This window comes from Oenanthe melanoleuca, chromosome 1A (assembly GCF_029582105.1).
Source record: "Oenanthe melanoleuca isolate GR-GAL-2019-014 chromosome 1A, OMel1.0, whole genome shotgun sequence".
NCBI classification, from domain to species: Eukaryota; Metazoa; Chordata; class Aves; order Passeriformes; family Muscicapidae; genus Oenanthe; species Oenanthe melanoleuca.
Window position 1 is genome coordinate 62,586,170 of NC_079334.1, and position 22,315 is coordinate 62,608,484.

General features: G+C 41.0%; 1 protein-coding gene across 1 annotated transcript in view; it reads right to left on the bottom strand.

The window, feature by feature from the left end:
• Positions 1-2,176: 2,176 nt before the first annotated feature.
• ELAPOR2 (endosome-lysosome associated apoptosis and autophagy regulator family member 2) overlaps positions 2,177-22,315 on the bottom strand; it is a 94,787-nt gene continuing 74,648 nt past the window's right edge. The window contains exons 11-22 of the mRNA XM_056482183.1: positions 22,081-22,171; positions 21,065-21,167; positions 20,130-20,267; positions 19,082-19,345; positions 18,064-18,237; positions 16,446-16,635; positions 13,074-13,170; positions 11,857-11,958; positions 9,525-9,651; positions 8,596-8,774; positions 7,766-7,931; positions 2,177-5,192 (exon numbers count right to left, since the gene is read on the bottom strand). Coding sequence (XP_056338158.1) covers positions 5,133-5,192; positions 7,766-7,931; positions 8,596-8,774; positions 9,525-9,651; positions 11,857-11,958; positions 13,074-13,170; positions 16,446-16,635; positions 18,064-18,237; positions 19,082-19,345; positions 20,130-20,267; positions 21,065-21,167; positions 22,081-22,171 — 1,691 coding nt within the window. The 3' untranslated portion in view covers positions 2,177-5,132. The remainder of the gene's footprint in view (positions 5,193-7,765; positions 7,932-8,595; positions 8,775-9,524; positions 9,652-11,856; positions 11,959-13,073; positions 13,171-16,445; positions 16,636-18,063; positions 18,238-19,081; positions 19,346-20,129; positions 20,268-21,064; positions 21,168-22,080; positions 22,172-22,315) is intronic.

Below are 22,315 nucleotides of genomic sequence, written 5' to 3' on the forward strand. Positions count from 1 at the left end.
AATCAGAAGAAATGTTGTGGATGAGAGCAAGGCTTAACCCAGCATCTACAATGCCTAACAGGAGGCTGAAGAAAACTTCAGTTTTTTATTCAGATATCATAACTTCCATGTACCTCTGATAAAAATCACAATTGCAGAAAGGTTTGTGAAAAAACTGATCACTTTTTATTTATTGGCATAATAGGAAAATAAGACTCAAAAAGTTGATTGCAGGCCAATCAGAAACAAACAAGGTTTGTGGGGTGTTTTATCTTTGTTCATTGCTTTTTGTCTTTGTTCGTGTGTTTTTCAGTGGTTTGGTTTGATTTTTCTAGAAGAATTGTTTGGGTTTTTAAATCTTTAATTAATTTTGAAAGCGATGCCAAAGTCTACTGTGGAAAACCAAAATATTGTATTTTTTCTTCAAATGATTGTTTTTCCATAATTAATTGAACACAGCTGGTTTCACTCATAACCAAACCAATTTTAAAATGAATTGTCTTTTGAAATTGAAAAATCAAAAGCTATTTAAAATATATTATGTTCTTCCAGAATGGAACGAATTCCAGAAATCAGAAAAAAAAAGATGTCCAAAATATCCTGACCACGCCCAGAAATTTCAGCTCTGATTAAGGATATGTCCACTGCAATCTTTCACCTAAGTAGTACAATTAGAGTAAGGGAGACCAAAACAAGTATTTAACTCATCACCAAATACAGTCTGATGTCCATGTGCCATTGTTTACTCGTCAATGCCTGCAGTCTGCAAGACAAAGGGCAGAAGCTGCTTATCCAGAGCCACCTCAAAGCTTCTCAGCAACACAAACAGGGCAAAACTGAGTTTTCTTACTGCAAGAAGAAAAGGTCAGTACCAGGCTGGGCAGGTTGTGCAAGAGGAAAAGGATGGGGTAGCAAATGCACATTTCCTGCTGTGGCTTTTAGGTGCTGTTACAGCAGCAGCCTCACAGTACATGGACCTTAGAGAATTCTTCCTGATGAACCCCTGCTCTACAGATCCAGAGGAACAGCCAGAACACAATGGCAGCCTATGATCAGCTCCATTCTTGTGTCCCCTCGTTCCTGCTGCATGAATTCAGTGTGGCACATGCAGCCAGGTGACTGGGATGTCACTGTACACTCTGACACACACTGCATATTCTAGGGGGAGCCTGACTTCCTTTCATTCCTATTCCCCTCCCCTTACATCTTACCAAAGCAGCACAGTGCAGAAGTCTTCAACAAGAAATAAAAACAAGGGAATTCAGTGAATGTAGCACACAAGGGGAAAGACTAAGAGAGAACACCACCAAAGATAAGCAGAACTTCACAAGAGTTCTCTTGAGGTTATCACTGAGAAGAGAAGGCTCTGGGGACTCCTCATTGCAGCCTTCCTGTACCTAAGGAGGGCTTATTAATAGTTACTTTTTATATGGGCAGATAGTAATAGAACAAGAGGGAATGGTTTTAATCCAAAACAGGGGATATTTAGATTACATGCTAGGAGAAAATACTGTGAGGGTGGTAAGGGACTGGAATGTGCTTCCCAGAGAAGTTGTGGAATATTGTCAAGAATAGCTATTTAAGTCCTCCATGCTTCATGATACAGAACAACCAGCAGCATTCTTTGCTGAGGAGGAAATGTCAGCCCCACTGGTGTGTCAGCATGAATTGTAGCTGCTTCTACACTTACATTGAAGCATCTGTGGATTGGTCACTGCTGGAGAAGAGTCAACAACTACTGGCTCCTAAATGGTGACACCTGCTGCTATCTGATTATAATTAAGTACCTTGATTTTACAGGTACTACTGGCTCTGGAAAGACAAAACCTGCAAACTTTCCCCTCTGCTATCAAACCCCAGAACCTATTTTTCAAAAGCAAATAGTCAAATCCTTTATTTGAACAAAATATTTAGATCATTGAAGCTACTCAGTAATTTCCCACTGTGGCTGCAAGACACGTAGTTTTCCCCAGACCTTAATCAATGTTATTCTGTATTACAAACAGCAACTAACACAATCAGAGCCAAGCCAGAACACATTCTTTGTGCATTTTCCCCCTAGCAAGCACTGTCAAGGCTGAGGCAATGATGTTCTGCTAATTTGCCAATAATTTATACAGACACCACTAAAATGTGCTTAATCCTCAAAGAGATTCAGTTGACTCCAGATTTCAAAAAAAGCATGCAAAGGCAGCAATAAAATGTATTCCTTTTAATCAAGTGAACACATAACAGACTGATTCACATTGTTTTATGGCATCAAATAACAGTTTTCTAATGTGATTCCATGTGGAAGAAAAGGAGAGGTTGCTGTAAGTATATTTTGGCAGAGTACTAGAGTAGGTCACAGACAGCTGATTTTTTAGTGAACTGTTAAAGGCTTCCAAAATTTGTCTCTTATGGGAAAATGAACACTTCCCCTCTCTACTAGATCTTTAACATAGAAAGAAAAGAAGAGCATAAGTCAGCTCAAATATTTCAGTTTACACTTGCCTAATTGTTGGAAAATGCAGTTTTCTTATTTTAAGGTAAATAAAGTCTACAGTATTGGTTTGCATCCCACTATGTTAACACTGCAGATACACCATTAGACTGCCTGGGAGAATGTTCAACAACATCATGAGAAACCATTTGGAAGCAGAGCTGAGGAGAGTCATACAGCAAAGTCTGTCACAGCAGTCAAAAAATTCCATTCCATTTTATTTGGAAAATATAATGGAAAGAGAAGGGAACCAAATGAAAACTGTGGGGTATTAAGTCAAATTAAATATTGTTCATAAAAATTAAGGCATTTCTGCTTTACAGGGATATGGGTTCAGTGATGAAGAAAGAAATGGCGCTCTGGAGAATGAACTGTAATTATGGCTGAGAAAACATATGGAGAGAGATGGGAAAAAATTAAAGGAGTTGAAGACAAATGCAATTTGATGGCAGTGAAAAGCTCTACTTGTGACTGAAGACCTGCAATGTTCAGGAGAGGCTGCAGTGCCACCAAACATCTCAAGTCCAAAATTTCAAATATATTTTTACTTTATTTTATGAATGTCCATCAGATATATATATATCTTTGATGCTACAACACACTAGTTGAATAAAAATCAACAACATAAAAACCCTCATCATAAAAGATCCAAGAAGTGAAATCCCAAAGCCATAACCATTTACTCTGTGAGCATATCATCATTGACAACCATATATAAATGACATCATGACAACAAATACAATGTACAATAATAAGTGTACAATGGTACAAAATATACAAAAAGGAATGTGTATTTAATATACATTCAACATTACCCCATAAAAATCTTTGTTGGGAAAGTGAAGTGCCTTTACAAGACCAACTGAAAATGTACACCAGTTAAGATGCCTGAAGGATCTCCCATCAAAATAATAAAGTGTGTGTTCTTTGACTGGAACTATAAAATAACAGAGCTGAATTTTCCCTAATGAAAAAAAAATCTAAACTTCATAAAATTTTTGTCCACATCTAGAGTATAATAAAATATTCAGAGTGCAGAAAATTCAGTTTAATTTAAATTTTACTTAAAAGTGGGCCCTCTTTTATTGATAGACCTAGCTCAGTCATATAAAATCAAAAATCTATATTCCTCATAGTAAAAAGATTATTTCTGCCCATGTCTCTTTTCGGGTTTTGATGCATTCCACAATTCACATAAATTTGCTGTAATGGAAATATGAGTCTGACCAGAGGTCAATACAAGAATCGTTGCTCCTTTTCTCTGGCTCTATACAAGTCTTGCATAATTTTTCTCAAATATTTTTTGTTTAAGTTTCAGATTCCTTTGAGTTCGACCTCAGAGGGAATTTCAGGAAATTATTACTGTGGATATTATGAAGATCACATGCTTACAATGTGGCTGATTTTATGGAAAAGTCCACATAGCCTCCAGTTTCCAAGGCACTGCTTTGTGCCTTTCCTCCAGAGCTGGTACTTGCACTGACACAGGATGCATTGAGATGCTGTGCAAGTACATAACCCATGCTCAGCTCTGCTGGGCACCCATCCATCCATCCATCTGTCCATCCATCCATCTGTGCATCCATCCCATCTATCCATCCATCCATCATCCATCCATCATCCATCCATCCATTCATCATCCATCCATCCATCCATCCATCCATCCATCCATCCATCCATATCCCTTCCATCCTCTCATGGGCCCAGCAATAATGAAGGCTGAGTATTTCTAATAAGCCTCCCAACTGACAAAGCTGATCCCTGATTCCCAAAAGCAGATTTTTGCTGTACCTCCAGAGTTCAGGCTTTACTGGCTCCCAGCCCTGGGAAAAGTGACATTTACACAGCCCAAGGGAGGACACTGCCAAAGACCCCGCTTGAAAGGACAAGCTTCCACAGAGAAGGACAAGTGCAACTTGCACTGAGGGTACCACTTTACATCTCTTTATAGAGTTTGAACCTGCTACTGCCTATGAGCCCAGGGGCCCAGACCTACAATTCACACAACAGCTGTTTCCAGGTTTAAATTTAATAGCACTAGGTTTTACTCCAACCCTAATGGCCACAACTTAGGCACCAGAATGGGTTTGATTTGCAGGTGCAACACAATTCCTCTCGCATTAGAGATCAACACAGACCATCCAGACCTTCAAAGCATTAAAAACAAAAGCATTTTCCAAAGTCCAAAACTCACCTGAGGCTCATTCCAAGTACCATTCACAATTTTGATTTCAGGAGAGACTCACAGTTATGCCAGTAAACAACAGCACACAACCCTTGCAGGAGGTTGCAGGCCTCTCTGAAAATAATTTCTTAGGAATATGCACAGGAGTGAGAAGGAAACAAAAGGTACCTATAAATCATATGGCATGCCTGAGTGTTGCCCAGGTGAATGCAAAAAATTCATGTTATTTGCAGTATGTATATCTCTTCCTGAGTTGAATTTCATTCCCAGTATGGAATCCAAGCATCTGCTTTCTTTTTTTGGCAAGGTACTCAATCACATGGTAAGGCAATCCAATTTTCTGGTTTGCTTCCTGTCTTGTTTCCTCCTAAATGGCCAAGCATTTCTCACCAAGATCACCACTACAATGTGTGCCAGAACATGTTTAAAATATGGTCCTGTAAAAATAGAAATTAGGTTTGTATCTTTGAAGGCAGCATTAGTTCTTCATATATTCTGGGATCTTGAAGATTTCAGCTGAACAGATTCAAAATTATCTTCCTTTTCCTGCAATGTAAAAGACAGATTCCCATCAAGTGGATTTCCTCAAAATCTCTCCAGCAGACAGCACAATCACTTCTTCTCTCAATATCCTTTGCCAAAAACTTCACTTTATTTTTACTACAGTAATTAAGTGCACAGATTTACCTTTAATATTTAATAACATTACTAATTCTGTAAAAAATTGCAAAACCAAAAAAGTTGTGCTATAGCTATTGTTCATGGTACTTATTTTAGAGGGTACAGGGAAAGTCTGTATTTCATATTCATAGAATAGGACAGGTAGTCTGAGCTGAGGAATTGCAAGGTAATATTCATCTCTATGATTATTATCACTTATTAATGTGTTCCCTGAAATACATAGTATGCTTGAAACAGCATGTGAGTGTGAACACCACTGCCTTGCTCCTGGATTCCAATCTCAACACTTGCTCTAGGAGACCCACAAAACAAAACTAGTCTACAAATCTTTTGCCATCTTAAATATCAGGGCTAGAGGGTTAAGTTTTCTCTCTGTTCATTTGCTGGGTGCCAGCCTTGGCCATCCCAAATACACTCCCAAATAGTTTCCAAACTATCTTAAACTACCTTCATAATCTGATTTTTAAAGCCATCTCACACAGATCAGGACAACCTGGTACAGACATGAGAAAGAAGGGGAGGAATTTTCCTATGCTAGTCAAGTGAAAAATCTGTGCTCTGAATGGCCTGGTACTGTCATGCTGGAGACAACAGACACAACTGGAACAGCCCCCAGTCTCAAACAGGTTTGTAATTATTTGGCTTATATTTTCTCATTAAAAACAAGTCATCCCTTTCTATATTACAGGTCCAGCCCTCAATCCCTTGGGTACTCAAACACATTGATATCTTTGTGACATGCTGACAGAAATGCCACAGCCTGAAGCTTGAACATATAGTTAGGATACTACAGATTTTCTTTCTCTCTCATTTTACATTTCTCCTATTTCTCCCTTGTTTTCCTCTATATATTTTTTCTGAATTTTACATGCATATGTAGCAAGACATGAATTTCTTCATCTTTTGCATAAATGAAAAGTAATGCCTATAACGTTTGTTTCCAATAAATATATATTAAATTTGAGTTATCTGCAGGGATACAGGACACAGAGCTGAGTAAGCTAATGAGGTACTGGAAGTCGAGTTTGCCAGCTATTGTTATCTAGCAGTAAAAAAGGGAACAAGCTTAGAAATATCTGACAAACTTGTTGAAAAAGGAGAGAACACTCAGGAGGCCTGGTACAGTGGATATAGGAACATTAAAAAACTCCAAGTAGGCATTCAAGTTACCTGAATACTGAAGTACTAAAGCTTACTTCTATCTTTGCAACATCACCAGAAAATTTTATGCAGTTTGATTTTATTTACATTTTCAATATTCTCAATATTAAATTAAGAATTAATATTGGATTTCTGCCCCTTTCCACAAGGAACAATATTGATTTTGCAGGACAAATAGTCAGGCTGGGGTCAAGGGAAAGTTCTGCACATTATCTGCGCAATGGTAACTTCTCCTAGGAGGGATAACTGAGGAGCAGGTAGTGTGGCAAGAGGACACCAGTCAAATAAAAAAATTAAAAGAATGAAGAGAAGAGAATAATAAGGGAAAAGAAAGGCAGAACACAAGTTTTAATTACATTGCAGTCTATCACAGAAAGAAAATTAAAAAGGATACAAGGAAAAAAATCTCAAAATTCAACATTCTTAGATATTATCTGGACAATAATCTAGAGTACAATGTTTTAAAATTAATTTTTATTATGATCTTTTAGGAGACTTTCTAAGAAACTCAGTTCAACAAAACTGTTTGAAAGGGAAAATGTCATTTGCCTTTATCCTGATCATAACAGATGCTCCCAATGGAATCCCTTGAAGACAACACTGCCCTTTCCATAGCACAGATTTCAAGGCATTTGGAGCAAAGACCAAAGAGCATTTTGGATCTACCAAGCTCTGTGGCTCCTCTCAGAAATGTTCAAAGACTTTGGTGCTGTCGATTGAGACATGCAACAATCCACATCACAACTACTGCAGAAAAAAAAATGCTTTTTTGGTGTTGCTTCCCACTGAAATGGAGGAGGCTGCTGTGTTGGGCAACAGGCTGAAGCTGATGCTTCCTCTTCAGTTGAATCCTACCCAAAATTATGGTCTCAAGTCAGCCAGGAAGGCAGCCCAGGTGAGCTGCCAGCAGCTGGATGGTGGCTGTGTTGCCAATATTAATTGTTTGAATCTCTATTAGCTGTTTTTGTCTCAGCAATGGATGTGCCTGGGAGGATTCTGGGCAAAAAGGTTCTCTTTGCCATTAACTGTTTTTTTTCTGGTGTCACCTATGCAATAAAAAATTCTACTGAAATCTCTCTGGAGGAAGGAGCATTTACCCAAAACCCTACAACATTTCTGAATTTTATCCAGACTGGGTTTCAGCAGATCAGTATGGACTGGATGAGGTGTGCGTGGGAGGCTGCACTGCTGTGAAATTAGTATCAAAGACTCAAACATCCAGTAATAAATAAAGGTAATAATTATTTTTAGTATTAATATTGGTAATTACTACTCACCTTTGTTGCCAAGGATTTGAGCTTCCCCAGCAGTGACTGCTTATTTGAATATACTATTTCCTCTTCATTATCTTCTCCTTCCATTATTGCACAGCTGTCAGCAGCTGGCAGTTCACACTCTTTTGAGTTCGTCGTCATCACTAATTTGGAATATTTATACTCCAGCCTGAAGATATAAAGCCACACAGGAATAGATTTTTTTCTCAAATGCCCCATAGTCAGGGTTTTTATAATTTAGATTGTCTGCAGTCCTCCCACATAGTTACTCCTGAGGTAGATACTGAGGAAATTAGATACTTTTCAATCATTAAAAATATGTAACCAAAATAATGTTAACAATACACTGAGCTCTTCTATCCTTATAAAAGAACCATGTTTTCCCAAAACACCTTGGGGAGGTCAAGAGGGCTTCCTGCATGAAGAACTGCTGGTTGGGGCAACAACCAAAATAGAAATAAGAATATGGCCAAGAACCTAATTTTTGGCCAAGGTGAAAGGGACTAATTAGACTAAAGATACCATTCTGGTCTTCAGAGTTTGAGAAAGCCATGTTGCTTCAGAACCTAAGTCAACTTCAAACTCTCAAGGATTAAAAAGAGAACTCCTATTGGGAAATTATGCCATTGCAAACTACTGTGGATGTTCTATACCTTTCTCACTGCAATTTTTTTACAGCCACCACTGATAGAAGAAACATCAACTTTGTGTATTAATGGATTGATTCTACAAAGGCACTTCTCATCAACAGTGTCATAAAGTCAGATGCAGGAAAAGTCACTCCATCAAACTTTTAGCTAACTTTTATATAGAACACAATTTGCAGTACTTACTTCTGGTTCTTCTTCCAAAAATAGCAAGTCAAGGCTATGAGCAGAACGGCTGTGAAAGCACCAACACCAGCTCCAACTTTAAGCCAAAAATCCACAGTTTCACAAGTGCTGGTCTTTTTTTCTGGCAAGGGAACTCCTTTAATGCAATGCTTTGGCTCATTCCATACATATAAAGTTTCCTTTCAAACAGAAAACACCAAAAAGTGAGCTGCTTGTAGGAAAAGAGAGAACTGTTTAAACTTACAGAAGACAAGCTGTTCTGAGGTAGAAAGGTCAGATAACTTTTCAGTGAAAGCAAACCAAAACACATCCTTCAGGTTTTCAGTTATATTGTCTAATCAGTCATCCCCTTGCTTGTGCCTGCAGGTTCAGGCATGGCAAAAGGATTTCCTCCTCTGTATAGCTCTCCAGGTGACACTGTATGGGCTGGACAGCTATTGGGATAAAACTCTGCCTGCCCAGGAGCTGCTGATCAACAGGACAGTTTGAACCAGTGGAAGGACTTCCTAATATTTGACTAGAGAAGGCAGCAGCAAAACATTGCCAGCAAGAAGAATGAATTTATGAACTGACATTTGGAAACCTTTCCTAGCCTGCCCTGATGTTTATGGCTATGAAAGAACTGAAGTCCTTTGGGCACTCCATCCTTCAGCAATAACTGCCCTGCATGCATGAATGCATTGAGAGTTCACACCCTTAGTTACAGAGTTGGCCAGCACAAGCCAGCTCTCCTACAGGAGCCACACTGCCCTTGACACAAACATTCCTGAGTCTCTACACAGCTCCTCCCTCAGCTGGAATCCAAGCCAGCTCAAAGCCTGGGCTGAGATCTTCCAACCCACTTACATATCAACTTGCCCAACAAATTTTAACAGGAGTCCAAGTTATACTAAATGAGCCCATTTGACTTTGGGACATGGGTCCTGTACCTGAAATCCTTTTTTGCAGGCTCCCTCAATCTCGTGGTAGTCCTGCTCTGTGCAGAGAGGACAAGCTTCTGCACTTTCCCACAGGAAGTAGAAAGTGCATCCATCACAGGTGCCCGCGGGGCAGGAGCTACGAGGAGAGCAGAGCTCAGTTATGAAAGAAACACTCAGGTTTGCATCCTCATCCACACTGCTGCTGGAGGTTGGGAATGGGAAGTATGAGAAATGGGTAAACAATCCATCAAGTTAGCAGATGGAAGAATCTGGGGGAAGAATTTTTCTCAGTTTGTAAAATTCCTTCTCAAGTGAAAATAGGTGTTGAGCTGTCCAATGTCTAAAAGGAGGAGGAGAGGGGAGGGGAGGGGAGGGGAGGAGAGGAGAGGACAGGACAGGACAGAACAGGACTACTCCAGTTTTTCCCTAGCCCAGCATACACCTCCATCACTGCTCAGCACAGGGTGGCTGTTCCAGGTGAATGCTGCTATCTGGTTCCTGCCATTGTTCTAATGATGTCTGTCTAATTTAGTCCATATGGAATGGACTTGTTCTGTCATGGTTAATTACTAGAAGGATGTTCACCAGTTAATGAAGAGATAACAGCTTCTCTTACTCCAAGAAAAACTAATGGCCTATTTTGTATTCAGCCTGCAGAAGAAAGTTGTACTGGCAGTGGCAGGACAGTCACGTAGATTTTGTTACTGACAATCACATCAGGTCCAACAGCAGCAGTGGCCAAAGGCCATGCAAGGAGTTTGGTCATGTAAATATGAAATATACTCATGCAGAAAAAAAATGGATTTAAAGTTGTGTTGTTCTATATCATCTGGAAACCTGAAATCCTGATCTGAAGCACTGAAATATCCCCAGCCCTAAAAGCCCATTCTGGCTTATCCAGATTTGAATACCGGACAACAGGTACCTTCCTCTGTGAATTATGGAGCATTTTCCCAACATACATGGCAGGAGCACTGACAGACCTTTCTCCTCAACTGCTTTCATCTTATCCTGGAGCTTCATGTGGTACTAAACACCATGCCTGGAGGATCAAGGAGTTTACATTGTTTGACATATATCTGATACCTCACTGGGTGAAAACAGCTGACTGCTGAGATAATCAAAGGGGGATAGGAGAGGAGAAGTCAACACAAACTGAGATAAGGTACAGTGTGCCATTTCTGCTCATGCTCACACTTTCAAAGGCAAGGTGGGCTGTTCCTCCCTCCCTGCTGGTGCTTTATCACCGTTCACATCGTGTTTATCTGTGCCACTGGATGAACAACTGAAGAATTTTCAGAGAGAAGCTGATAGTGGTTTACTGCCCAGCATAATTTGTAGTGGGACAGGTCCCTCAGAAACTGGGGTAAGCATCTCCAAAGGTGTTCAAACATCAGTCACTCATCCATCAGCTGTGAAGGAGACTCTGCCTTCATTCAGGCAAGCACAGTTTGTGTGTCCTGAGAGGGACAGGGATCAAAGGATCCCACACTTCTCACACTGTTAACGTGTGGTAAGGGGGCTCAGCTTTTGGGAAGGAGGAGAAGTGAGAGCTATCACTAGATTTGTAGTAACATCCAGACAGACTAAAATGGGCCTTGATAACTAAATAGGAGGGTTGAAGTTGAATCAGAGTTGAAGGAAGCTTCTGAAAAATCACAGTATGTTGCTGAAGAGAAATAGAATTGATTCTTTTACTGCTTTTTTTCTCTGCAATTTTTCAATCATGCTTGTGCCTTAAGTTATGTTTATGCAGGCATAAACAGGATTTTAGAAGAAAGAAGCTTTTTATAGTTCCTCAAATCAGACAGAAGGGAAAAATGTGTCAAGCAAATTAAAAACAACTGGTACAAGACAGCCAGGATACAGAGATGAAACACATAAATAAATATATTCCAAACATAAAATAGACAGGGCTCACAAAAGCATTGCAATAGCAGATTTCAAAGTTCCTAGAACAGGTTGCTCTTTTCCCAAAACAATAATTTTCCCTAGCCACTGCTGTAGATCAAGGAAGAAAAACGACCTCTCAAAGCCTCAACTATACACTTCTAATCAGGAGGCCAAAGATTAAAAGCAGGAACTGAAATAAAGGAGAAGTGGAGACAAGAAAGCATCACTACATTTTCTTTTGTGTTAAGCCTGCCACACAGCCTAAACACAGATCAGTTTTGTTGGTCTGCTGGAAGCTGATGGACACCTAGGAGAAAAAGTGACTGATGAGGGAGAAAGCACCCCTCATTGCTGTTGTAATATAATATAAAATTACTAATGAGTTTTGTAAAGACTACCTGAGGAGCAAAGGCTTTTTGGCACTAGTAGGACACAAAGACTGAAATACCTGGGCACAGACAGCTGTCCTTGGTCTGGTTTGTTGGGGTTGCATCTCATTGTCACAACAGTGGCACGGCCATTCTCACAGGAGGTTGTCACTGTTGAAGACCTAATGTCAAACAAAACATTAGAGAGAAGAGTAAAAGGGGAAAAGTAACATATTTCCACTATATTAAATGGATATTGCTTTTTCATAGGTAAACATTCATGCAGCTGCAATACTAACAAAATACCCTTTACCACAGTGCTTTTGACTTCACCAGGTGGAAAAAAAACACAAAAAAATAAAAGGCAACAGAATCAGGGTAGGCTCACCAATTCATTTAAATCTCAAAGTGCTCTGAGATGCTACTCAGAGAACTGTTAGTTTGGAATCTGCTGTGTCAAGGAGTGAGCTTTCCCAAAAAACAGAATAGAAGGATTGAAAAGGAGAATCACAGAGGCAATGGTTGGTGTTGGAGAGGTCCTGATGGCTCACTCCCAGGCTAGCAACCTGAGAACCAAACTGTCCTGAAATAGCACAGGGCAAAGGGGATCAAAAAAAATCTTATTCCAGCAGGATAGACATTGTAAGCCAAGTCCATAATATTCTCAAAGTAGGGTCACTGGTGTGGGGTTCAGTTTGCAGAGTCAGACACATTATTTAAGTGTTCACACAAGCATAAAGTGCTGATATCCAAAGTCCTATACTCAGTTAAGTCCCAGCTTAGAAACACAGCTGTCATGAATTCCAGCACACAGACATCTGAACTGAGCTGGTCTTTGAGCTACTTCCTACCCAAACTGAGGAATTCTTTTTATGGAGAAGAGTGGGAAAAGCATACTAGTAACTGTGCATGTTGAAACAATTACTTTAAATCTTGATTAGTTCTTTTTTGTAGCATCAAACTAGACACAGATGAAAGTGAAAGAAAATATGCAACCAGAAGTGGACATTTCAAAGTCATATATGAGAAAATATGGAAAGTAACAGGACACTGAAAGTGGCATCTGGATGAATCAAAGCCCTAGTATCTCTTCCTATGGATCAAGACTAATTTAGATTTGAGAAAAGAGTGTTTGCTGATTTTATCAGATAATCTTCAACATGTCAATCAATACCAGGCAGATACTGATTAAAGTGGCAAAGATTAAAGGTGAGTTATAGATCCCCCTCACAGTTTTACTTTCATTTAAACAAATGAAGACATCTGACATAGCAATAAGCAGCATATTTTTACCTACTTGTAATAGAAGTGCACATCTGGTATTTTGCTTGGAGAGGGAGGAAACATATCTGCCTTGATGCTGATATTTTCCAGCGTTGTTTCAACAGTAGCTCCTAAAATGTGAGAATATAAAAAAAAAAGGAGCAAACTATTAATGGGTTTTTGAGGGGTCCACATGTAATATTTTCTCAGTCTGAAAGATGTGGATGTCAATAGCATTTAATGGCATTACTGTACATTACACACACTTTTTTATAACTAAACTTTGCAGATGCATATGTTCCTCATACAGTCTGATTTCCTCATGCAGACATAGCAAAATTTAAAAAAAAAATAAAACACAGGTGTAAATATTTATTACTTTTTTATATTAATTTAAGGCAATCATTAGATATTAAAGAAACATAAAATAATTTAGGTTGGCAAAAAAGTGCTGAAGATACCTGATGCAACCACTCAGAGCATCTGCCTTGAGTGTATAACCCTCACACATCAAAACCATGTAATGACCTGAGCAATTTGCAGTACTGTGGGAGATGAAATTACAAGACTCAGAAGGATTATGGGATCATAGGCAAGCCTTGATGGCACATTTTGGAACAATGACAGGCTGATGTCTGAACTACATGGATTTGGAGCAAAAGCTGAAAAGGAGGAAAATGCAAGTAACCAAAGTTCTTCCAACCATGAACTGCGGGTTGGAAAAAGACAGAAAATATTGGTGTTCCATTACATTTCAGAAGAGGGAATTGTACAAATGGGGCTGCATCCTTCTAGGGAATAAAAAATTGCTAGAACAACAAGAAGTGGCAGTGCTCAGAAACTGGTGAAAAGACTGAAGAAAAGAAGTTTTCCACTTGTTCTTGAAACAGTTCATAGAATCATAGACTCTGGTTTGGGTTGGAAGCAACCTTAAAGATCATCTTGTTCCAAACCTCCTGCCACAGGCAGGGACTCCTCTCACTAGGCCAGGCTGCTCAAAACCCTGCCCAATCTGTTCTTGAACACTTCCAGAGATGGAGCAGCCACAGCTCCTCTGGGCAGCCTGTGCCAGTGTCTCACCACCTTCACAGGGGAGAATTTTTTTCTAATATCTAATCTAACCCTACTCTAAGTTTGAAGCTATTCCCCCTTGTTCTGTCACTACATGCCCTTGTAAAATATCCCTCTCCAGCTCTCTTGTAGTCCCTTTAGGTACTGGGAGATCTCTAAATTCTCCTTGACCCTTCTCCAGGCTGGACAATCCCAATTCTCTCAGCCTGTCACCCAGGAGGGGTGATCAGCCCCCTGACCATGTTTTGGCCTCCTCTGGACTCACTTCAGGTCCACATCCTTGCTATGTTAGAAAAGACAAACTTCAACCATTTTAAAATTTAGCAACTGAGATTTAAAAGGCACCAGAAGAACTTGGCATCCTCTCTTTGTATTAAGAAAAAATCAGGACTATCTCCTTGTTTTTCACTCCTCCAGTGGCAGGAGACAATATTGGCATTTACTGGCATGAATGTTTGTGAACTAGAAACCCATACCTAAGAGTGACCTTTAACAGAGCTTTTGATGACAGAACTGAATTGTCAAAAGACTCATGGAGAGGGGATATGATGACCTGAATTTCAGTGTAGCTCTCACAGAGACAAAATAATGGTGAGGGAAAATGAGTTTCAGATCATGAACAGACACACAATGAGAGAAAGTCAGCAAGAATTTATAGAGACTCTCTCTTGATGAACAAATCTGATCTCATTCCTTGTGTCCTGATGAACTTGGTTGCTAAAGAAAGTTATGTAAATTTATCAAGCATTTCACTAATTACCACATGAGGTTCAAATTAAAAAGTTAGCAGTGTACTATCAATTAAGCACACACTCTGCATTAAAAACTATTTAGCTAAGTCATTATAAAATTATCTGGCCATGGGAAATTGTCATCAAACATGGGATGTCTCCAGGCTTCTCTAGGCATCGATATTAAGAGTGTGAAAATGCAAGATTAACATCAGGGATCTGCAAGTAACTGTATAATCCATGCTGGTAAAGTGTGTAGATGAGACAAAGATTAAGAGGATTAAAAATAAAATACAGAGCAACTTGGTTGCTTGGTTCACTTGGTAAGATGGTCCCAAACAAACTCAGTATAAGACAAGTGCAGCAAGAATTGAAGGCCAGTCTTAAGAAAGAGAGTTTTTCCCTTGGAAACTATATCCAGAGTGGACATCAGATCCAAGAAGCCATCATGAAATCCCTTAAGTTTGGAGAAAGATGGACACAGGGATTCCAAAGTGATTTTTATTGCCATTATAGCAAATTAAATACTGGAATATTATTCCACTCTATGCTTTAAGATATAAAAAGTTATAGAAGGTGTAGAAACAGCCTCAAAAGTTATTCAGGTGCTCAAAATAAATACATGATAGAACAATGATTAGAAGAACTTGGTCAACTTAATTTATCAGAAGGATGTGATGATTGCAGTACACAAAATATTTTTTTCAAGAAGGAAAATGTTGGTGTGAGCTGGAGGAAGACTGACAAAAAGCAAGAGCTGAAAACTGAAGTCAGGGAAATTCAAACAGGATACAAGCCTGTTTTAAAAACAAACACAAACACAGAGATGGTGTTTGATCAGAGGAAAAAAAAATACCAGTGACTGTGGCAAAGTTGTTATTTCTGGCAGTCTTAAAAATCCAGGCTGAATGCTCTTCCAAAGATGTGCTTTTGTCAAACATAAGTTTCTGGGCTCGGTGCCACGGAGAAAGTACAAACACTCCTGCCTGTAATGGATAGGTGAGCAGACCAAATGACTTCATTGTCTCATCTGGCCTCACATTCTGGGAACTTGTGAGCTGGACCAATGTAAAACTTAACGATGTGCACAGCCACGTGCTGCCCTAAGCCTCTTGGTTCCTTGCCTAATTATGTCCCCACATCAGCTCCTTCTAAAATTGCCCTAGTGGGATCATGGCACGGGCAGAAACAACTTGGACTAATGTGACTTAGACAGTCATTGGTCTTGCCCTGAGTGAGGTGGGTACAGAACATAAAGGAAAACCAGTGCTCTTTAATTACACTCTCCAGACTTCTGTGCTGAAATGCTATGCACCATGAGACCTACCAAACCAAGCACAAGGAGGAGTAAATGACACAGAAACAGAAAACTAAAAATGTGCACAGCCCTTACTGTCCTCCTCCAGCCAGCAGCTGAACTGAAACATCAGCAAAACACCAAGGCACCTGTGCAGAACTGCTTCACAGCCCAGGAGCCATCTCAGACTGGTCTGGGCTGCCCCTCCACTCTTCCCTCAGTAATGCAGCTGCTGAGCCAAGAAGGACTTGCTCTGCAGCCCCAGATACATGAGAGCACATTCACAATGAGAAGACAAACCATGTACCTAAGAACCTGTCAGCAAGGCTGTTGGACTGCAGAGCCAGGGCTGTTCGGAAGCCCTTGCTGTCTGACGGGATGATGGTGGACTGACAGACAAAAGCTCCCACAAAATTGGAGAAATCTTCTGATTCTGCAACCATGTCCTTCAGAGTAACATCTGTGATATTGTCAGTGCAAATTGCCATCTTCTTCCCCTGTGGACAATCAGGAAAAAAGGGAGAAGCTGTTGGTGGTTGATAAGAAGTGAAAAAGTTTGGGAAGAGAGATATTGCAAACTTCCTGATTGCAAACTGGATGAGATTCATTACTTTGCCTTACAACAAGTTGATGTCTCTATGTGTCTGTCATAAGAGGGACAAACCACAACAAACTGTGCCATTGTCAAAGCTCAGATTAAAGCCTTGTACAGACTCAGCAATACAATGTCACCTCTGGCAGGTGCCTTATCAGAAATCTGCACTGTGGAGCACTCTTCTTTGTTTATCTTGACAGCACAGTGTTTACTGGCAGAGTAAAATGGCTTGCAAAGGAAAACCCTATTTCCCTTGCCTTTAAATAATATACTGTAGAATATCTCTTTATTTGGGATTCAATCCAGATAAAATATTTTCAAAGCACAAATACATGAAATCCCTAAACAGATTTAGAGCCTTCAAGACTGCTTTAATGTCATCTGTCAAAATCAGTGCTAGAATCAGAGCAACAGCAATGAAAGACAAATTACCAGACTCAATTTTCCTAACAAAATGTCAAGCACTCACCACCTAATCATATGGTTAGTTGTACTGTACTATCATTGTAGTAGTTTGGGAAAGTGAAGGCCAAAGCCACAGAGGAGAGAGCGTATCTGTGTGTTTGTGGATCTAGCTGTCAGCAGCTCTAATCCAGGTGGTAGTTAAACACACATTAAAGCTTAAAAATATGCAAAATGCTGTAAAGAAATGTGACCATTCATTTGCCTTAATTCATGCAAATGCTTTGGTACATGGCAAAATGACTTCAGAACTTTACAGGGCTGAGCATTATTGTTAATTGCACATGTTGGCTTTCATGGGACAATGCACAACACTGGTACTGCTCTGAAAGTCAATTTATGTGTGACAACAGGCTCTGGTTCAGCCCCAGACAGAGCCTGTTTAACTCACAGACTAAACACATTTTCCTCCACTGTCCAAGGCTGCAAAGTCAGCACTGGAAGACAGCAGGGTGACCAGGGGCTCTGCACACAACATCTCCAGTGAAGCAATGAGGGACACACATGGAAAGCAGCTGCCAGCTGAGACTCCAACTCTTCATTTGAGCTCCTTGGTGGCAGCACAAAGGTCAGGGTGGTGATGCAAGTGACTTAAAGGCACAAGAAAGAAAAAGCAGGGGTGTGACAGGAATTTTCTTCTGAGCTTTATTTATGGCCTGTAACACAGTATCTCTGCTCTGGAAAATCACCTGGCTGCTCAAAAGTCCTCTTGCACTGCAAAGCAAGATCCAAAGGGAAGTTGTTTGCACAGTATTGGTGACAACTCAGCTGAAAGGGAGTCTTTGTCCTGTGCCAGTGTTGCCCCAGAGCATCAACACAAGCAACAAATTGGTTCATCCTCCCACCCCTCAGTCCCAGCTGAGCTCACCTCATTCCCACACAGGCTGATGTTAAAGAAGTGGAAGAACTTGGTCCCTCGGGAAGTGAAGCTGGGTCCACTCATCAATGAGCCCACCTGGCTGAGGTTGCTAAAATTGTAATTCAGGCTCTGGTTATCCTTGACATAGGACACCAGGCAGTCACTGAAGCAGGCAGAGTGGTCCTGCAAGGCAGAGGCATCCATTAAAGAGCAGTTATGGAACAGCAGCAAACCATTCACCTCAGAGTTACAGCATGCAGACAGGACTGCCTTGCTTGCTAAGGATGAAGGGGAACTCTGTCCTATTCCTGTAATTGATCTTTCCCTTGGGATAATTCCCATTGCCATTTCAGCCCCTTGCAATCACATATCAGGACTAAAATGTTCCCTAAGCCTGGTTTTTCTGCTGTCTGCTGCATTAGCCAAGAGAATGCAATTTCTTGCTTTGTTTTGTTCTGGGTGCTTTTAGGATCCCCATGTTCCAGCTTAAAGCCCTGTAAACAAACCAAAACAGGGTCTTGGTTACATTGCATTTTGTAAAGGAAACACAAGAAAGAGCTCAAGAAACAAGGGCAGGATATGAAGGCAGCTGAAGACAGTCACAATAAAAACAAACTGGAGACATTCTTCCAGTACCTGTGCAGCTCTTTGAACATGATAAATGTTTACTTATGCTTACAGTTTCATGTAAGAGGAACTTGTTACAGGTTTCTAAAGGCTCAGAAACATTGAAGTCCCTGAGTTTAAAAGAGCAGGCATCTGGAAGGGTTTTGATGGAAGTAACGTAGATTCTTGCCCTGTTTGTACACTGCCCACAATACAGCTTCTTGAAATGAACCTTTTTTTGGGCTTGTCACTTTGATTATTTGCAAACAGAAACCAGACTAGTGACACCTTTGGTGGGCTAATTGGCCATAGCCACACTGCAGGGCTCAAAGGCACATGCCTGTAGGGAAGCCCTGGAAGGAGCCCTCTGAGAGCTTCCAGCCCACCAGGCACTGCCATCGCCAGGACGCAGGGCTGGTACCTTGGTGCTCTTGCTGCCAGGCCCGCAGGGGACGCAGGCCTCGCTGCCATAGAGCTGGTGGATGGACAGGAAGGTGCTGGCCGGGCACTCCCTGCACTGGCTGCTGTCTCTGTCGATGTAGTGCCCCGGCGGGCAGGGCACGCAGGACGAGCCCGAGCGCGCGGAGCCCAGCGCGCAGGCGCGGCACGAGGCGGCCACGCCGTCCGCCGCGTTGGTCACCGTGATGGAGTAGATCTTGGCCATGTCGTTGATGAACTGCCTGCTCTGGAACAGAGACAGGGAAACACGGGTGGGAGGAGCAGAAACCTCCCTGGAAAATCATCCCTTAGATAAGAAATTGCTTCCTTAGAATGACGAGTGCTAGGAATGCCTTACCCCCCTGGCAGAACCCTGCTTTATCTCTTTGTGCTTTAATTGGTCCTTTTCTCCATCCCTTAGGTAATTGGTCACTTTTACCTAAAACCTTTAAGTAGTTGGATAGTTTTCAATCCTTAATAACATTGGTTCAAGGCACCCTAACCCTATAAAAGCCCCTTTAATATCTCATGTATTCATGCTGCTCAGACCTCTTCATAGAAGAAATAAAGTTCTGCAGAACCCCTGTGCAGCTTTCTCAGTCTCTTCTCTGCTGGCTAAGAAGGTACTGCAAGCAAAAATAAAATCACAGAAGAGCTGATAACCTAAGCTATAGGCATTGCTTGCATCCAAGTGACTTGTGGCTGAAGTCTGCCTGAAGCAGCCAGGAGAAGCTGTTCCATATGGAACCTTTTATCTGGGCTTGTTGTGGCAGCCTGGGCAAAACCCAGCCCTGGCAGCTACACCCTGGTGTCACCACCCACATCTCTGTGAACCAATTCAGGGATCAGCTCATCCATGGCTCTGTCCCTCCTCCTGGTTTATGCACAGCTGCCTCCCAGGGGCTGCTTTGTGGTGACAGCCACTCACCCCTGGGGAGAAACCTGTGAGCTTCAACTGAGGGCTAGAGCTCTGGCAGTGAGTGTCCAAGGAATGCTGTGTTGTAAAGCCCCACACATAAAGAAGTACTTACATCTTGGCCCTCATTTATTCTCTGAAAGGCCCAGGTGAATGTGAATGAAGCATTTTTGGAGATGATGTGAGTGTAGGATTGTCTTTCTTTACTTCTTTCCCATGATTCCACCACATTGGTATTTTTTCGATTAACATCCTACAAAATGGGAACATTTTTTTTAAAAAAGGAACAAACCATGTGGTCGTACTACACTAAGCACCAATGTTTTATGATGTAGAGATTAGCATATAAAAAGGACTCCATAATTGCACTTAACATTTAATAAAGCAAACATACTTATTTTGCTTTGCACAACAGATTTTCAGACTCTTCTAAATTGCCACCTAATTTCCACTCAATTCTCTTCAAATTAAGAGCAAGTTCCTTTAAAGAGCCACTAAACATAAAAAAGAACTGTTTTCCCCTTTCAATGGAAGGGGCAAGAGTGCCATTGCAGATCCATTTGCCTTCCTCAGCTAATGGGCATTTAAACAAACATCTGTCTGCTGCCCTACTGATCCTCCAGGTCATTGACAGGATCAAGTCTAAATTTCCAAACTGTCCTCTTCCCAGCCCTCTGTCCCACATCTTGACTTGCCTTGACTTGTCACTCTGTGAACAGATGCTAACTCAATAGCACAAGAGACTGATAATTTCATCAGTCAGTTTGACAGGGGGAAAATTGGCTCCTTAGTGTCCAATGATTACTTTTAGAATAAGCTGATAGCCACAAATGGTTCACAACTCACGTGATGGAGGAATCTCACTAGGTCATTCATTAAACCCTTCCTGCATGGGCACTGCAGATACTAAACTAATGCCATGCTTAAGCAATAATAAACCAAGTGCAACTAATCACACCTGTGCAGAGGTATTAAAGTGACATGTGGAATACACAGTCAATTTAGGACTGAGGCTCAGTCCTCAGTCATGGAGAAAGAGGTCTCACTTACTGCCATAAAGTACAGCACACAGTCTGCTGAACAGATGGTCTCAAAAATAAAAGTAATCCGTCCGAGTTCGGACCCAGTTGCTCCCGTCACTGATGTAGGAGGTCTGTTCAACAGAGAAGGAACAAAATATTTACACAGTGCTCTCCAGACAGGCAGCAGTCAATCCTTCAAATTCCTTTCTGTACAGTGAAGCCATCAAAGTCCTGTCACAGACAACCTGTCCCTGCAGAATGGCAGGAGCCTCAGCACTGGGTATTGGGTATCATTTTTTCAGGGTCTAAGTTCTTTATGGTACAGTTCCCTCCTTATAATGAACACCCACATTTGACCATATTGCTAAGGAACCTTATTATTAAAATACATTACACACTCAAGTGATTTACACCAATGTAATTGCATCCACCTCAGCTGAAAAACAGCAAAGGGAGGGTCAGGTTCATCTTCCACACCTTACTGGTCTCAACATTCAGCACCTGGTCTGAGCTAGGGGTCTAAGCTCACTCTTTTGACAGAGACACAAGCACCTCAAGCAGGTATTTCAGCCTGTCTGAGGGTCCAGGAGTGGTGGGATTCCCATTCTCCTGCAGTGTTTGCATCTCCCTGTTGGCTCCAAGGGAAGCACAGACTGTGGAGGCTGCCTGGAGCCACAGGGCAAAGTAACTTGGGTTTCACTAAAATACTTTAGGGCAGGCTCCAGTATCCACCCCATGGCAGGTTTAGCTGGTTACTGTGGAATAATTTAGAAACAGAGGAATAGCAACATCTTTTCTCTGTTTCCAGACAGCCAACTGGCTGTATCTTGGACTGAAGAAAAGACTGCTAAAAACCAAGGTTTCACACACTTGCCTGCCTCAGTGGACAAACTGGAGACATGGGAATAAAATTCAACATTCCTCTCATAAATTACATTATTTTACTTCAGAAATAAAGACTCAGATCATCCCTGGGAGAGTGTGAAAGAGGTATAAGAGACAGAAATAATTAAGAAATAGATGAAAAAATATCCCATTCCTTACTTAAATCCTGGGATGTTCAGGCTCAAGATAAGATAATCATTGTCAGAGCCTCCTGCCCCACTCTGGATGTGATCACCAGCCACCTCCCAACCTTTACACAAAAGACAAAGAAAAAGATTTCAATAAATGGGTGGCAAAAGAAATCTGTGTTACCGTAATTTTTAAACAATTCAGTATTTCAGTGTATTTTAAAGAAATGCCTGAAACTACAGAACAATATCACAATGCTTTTGAA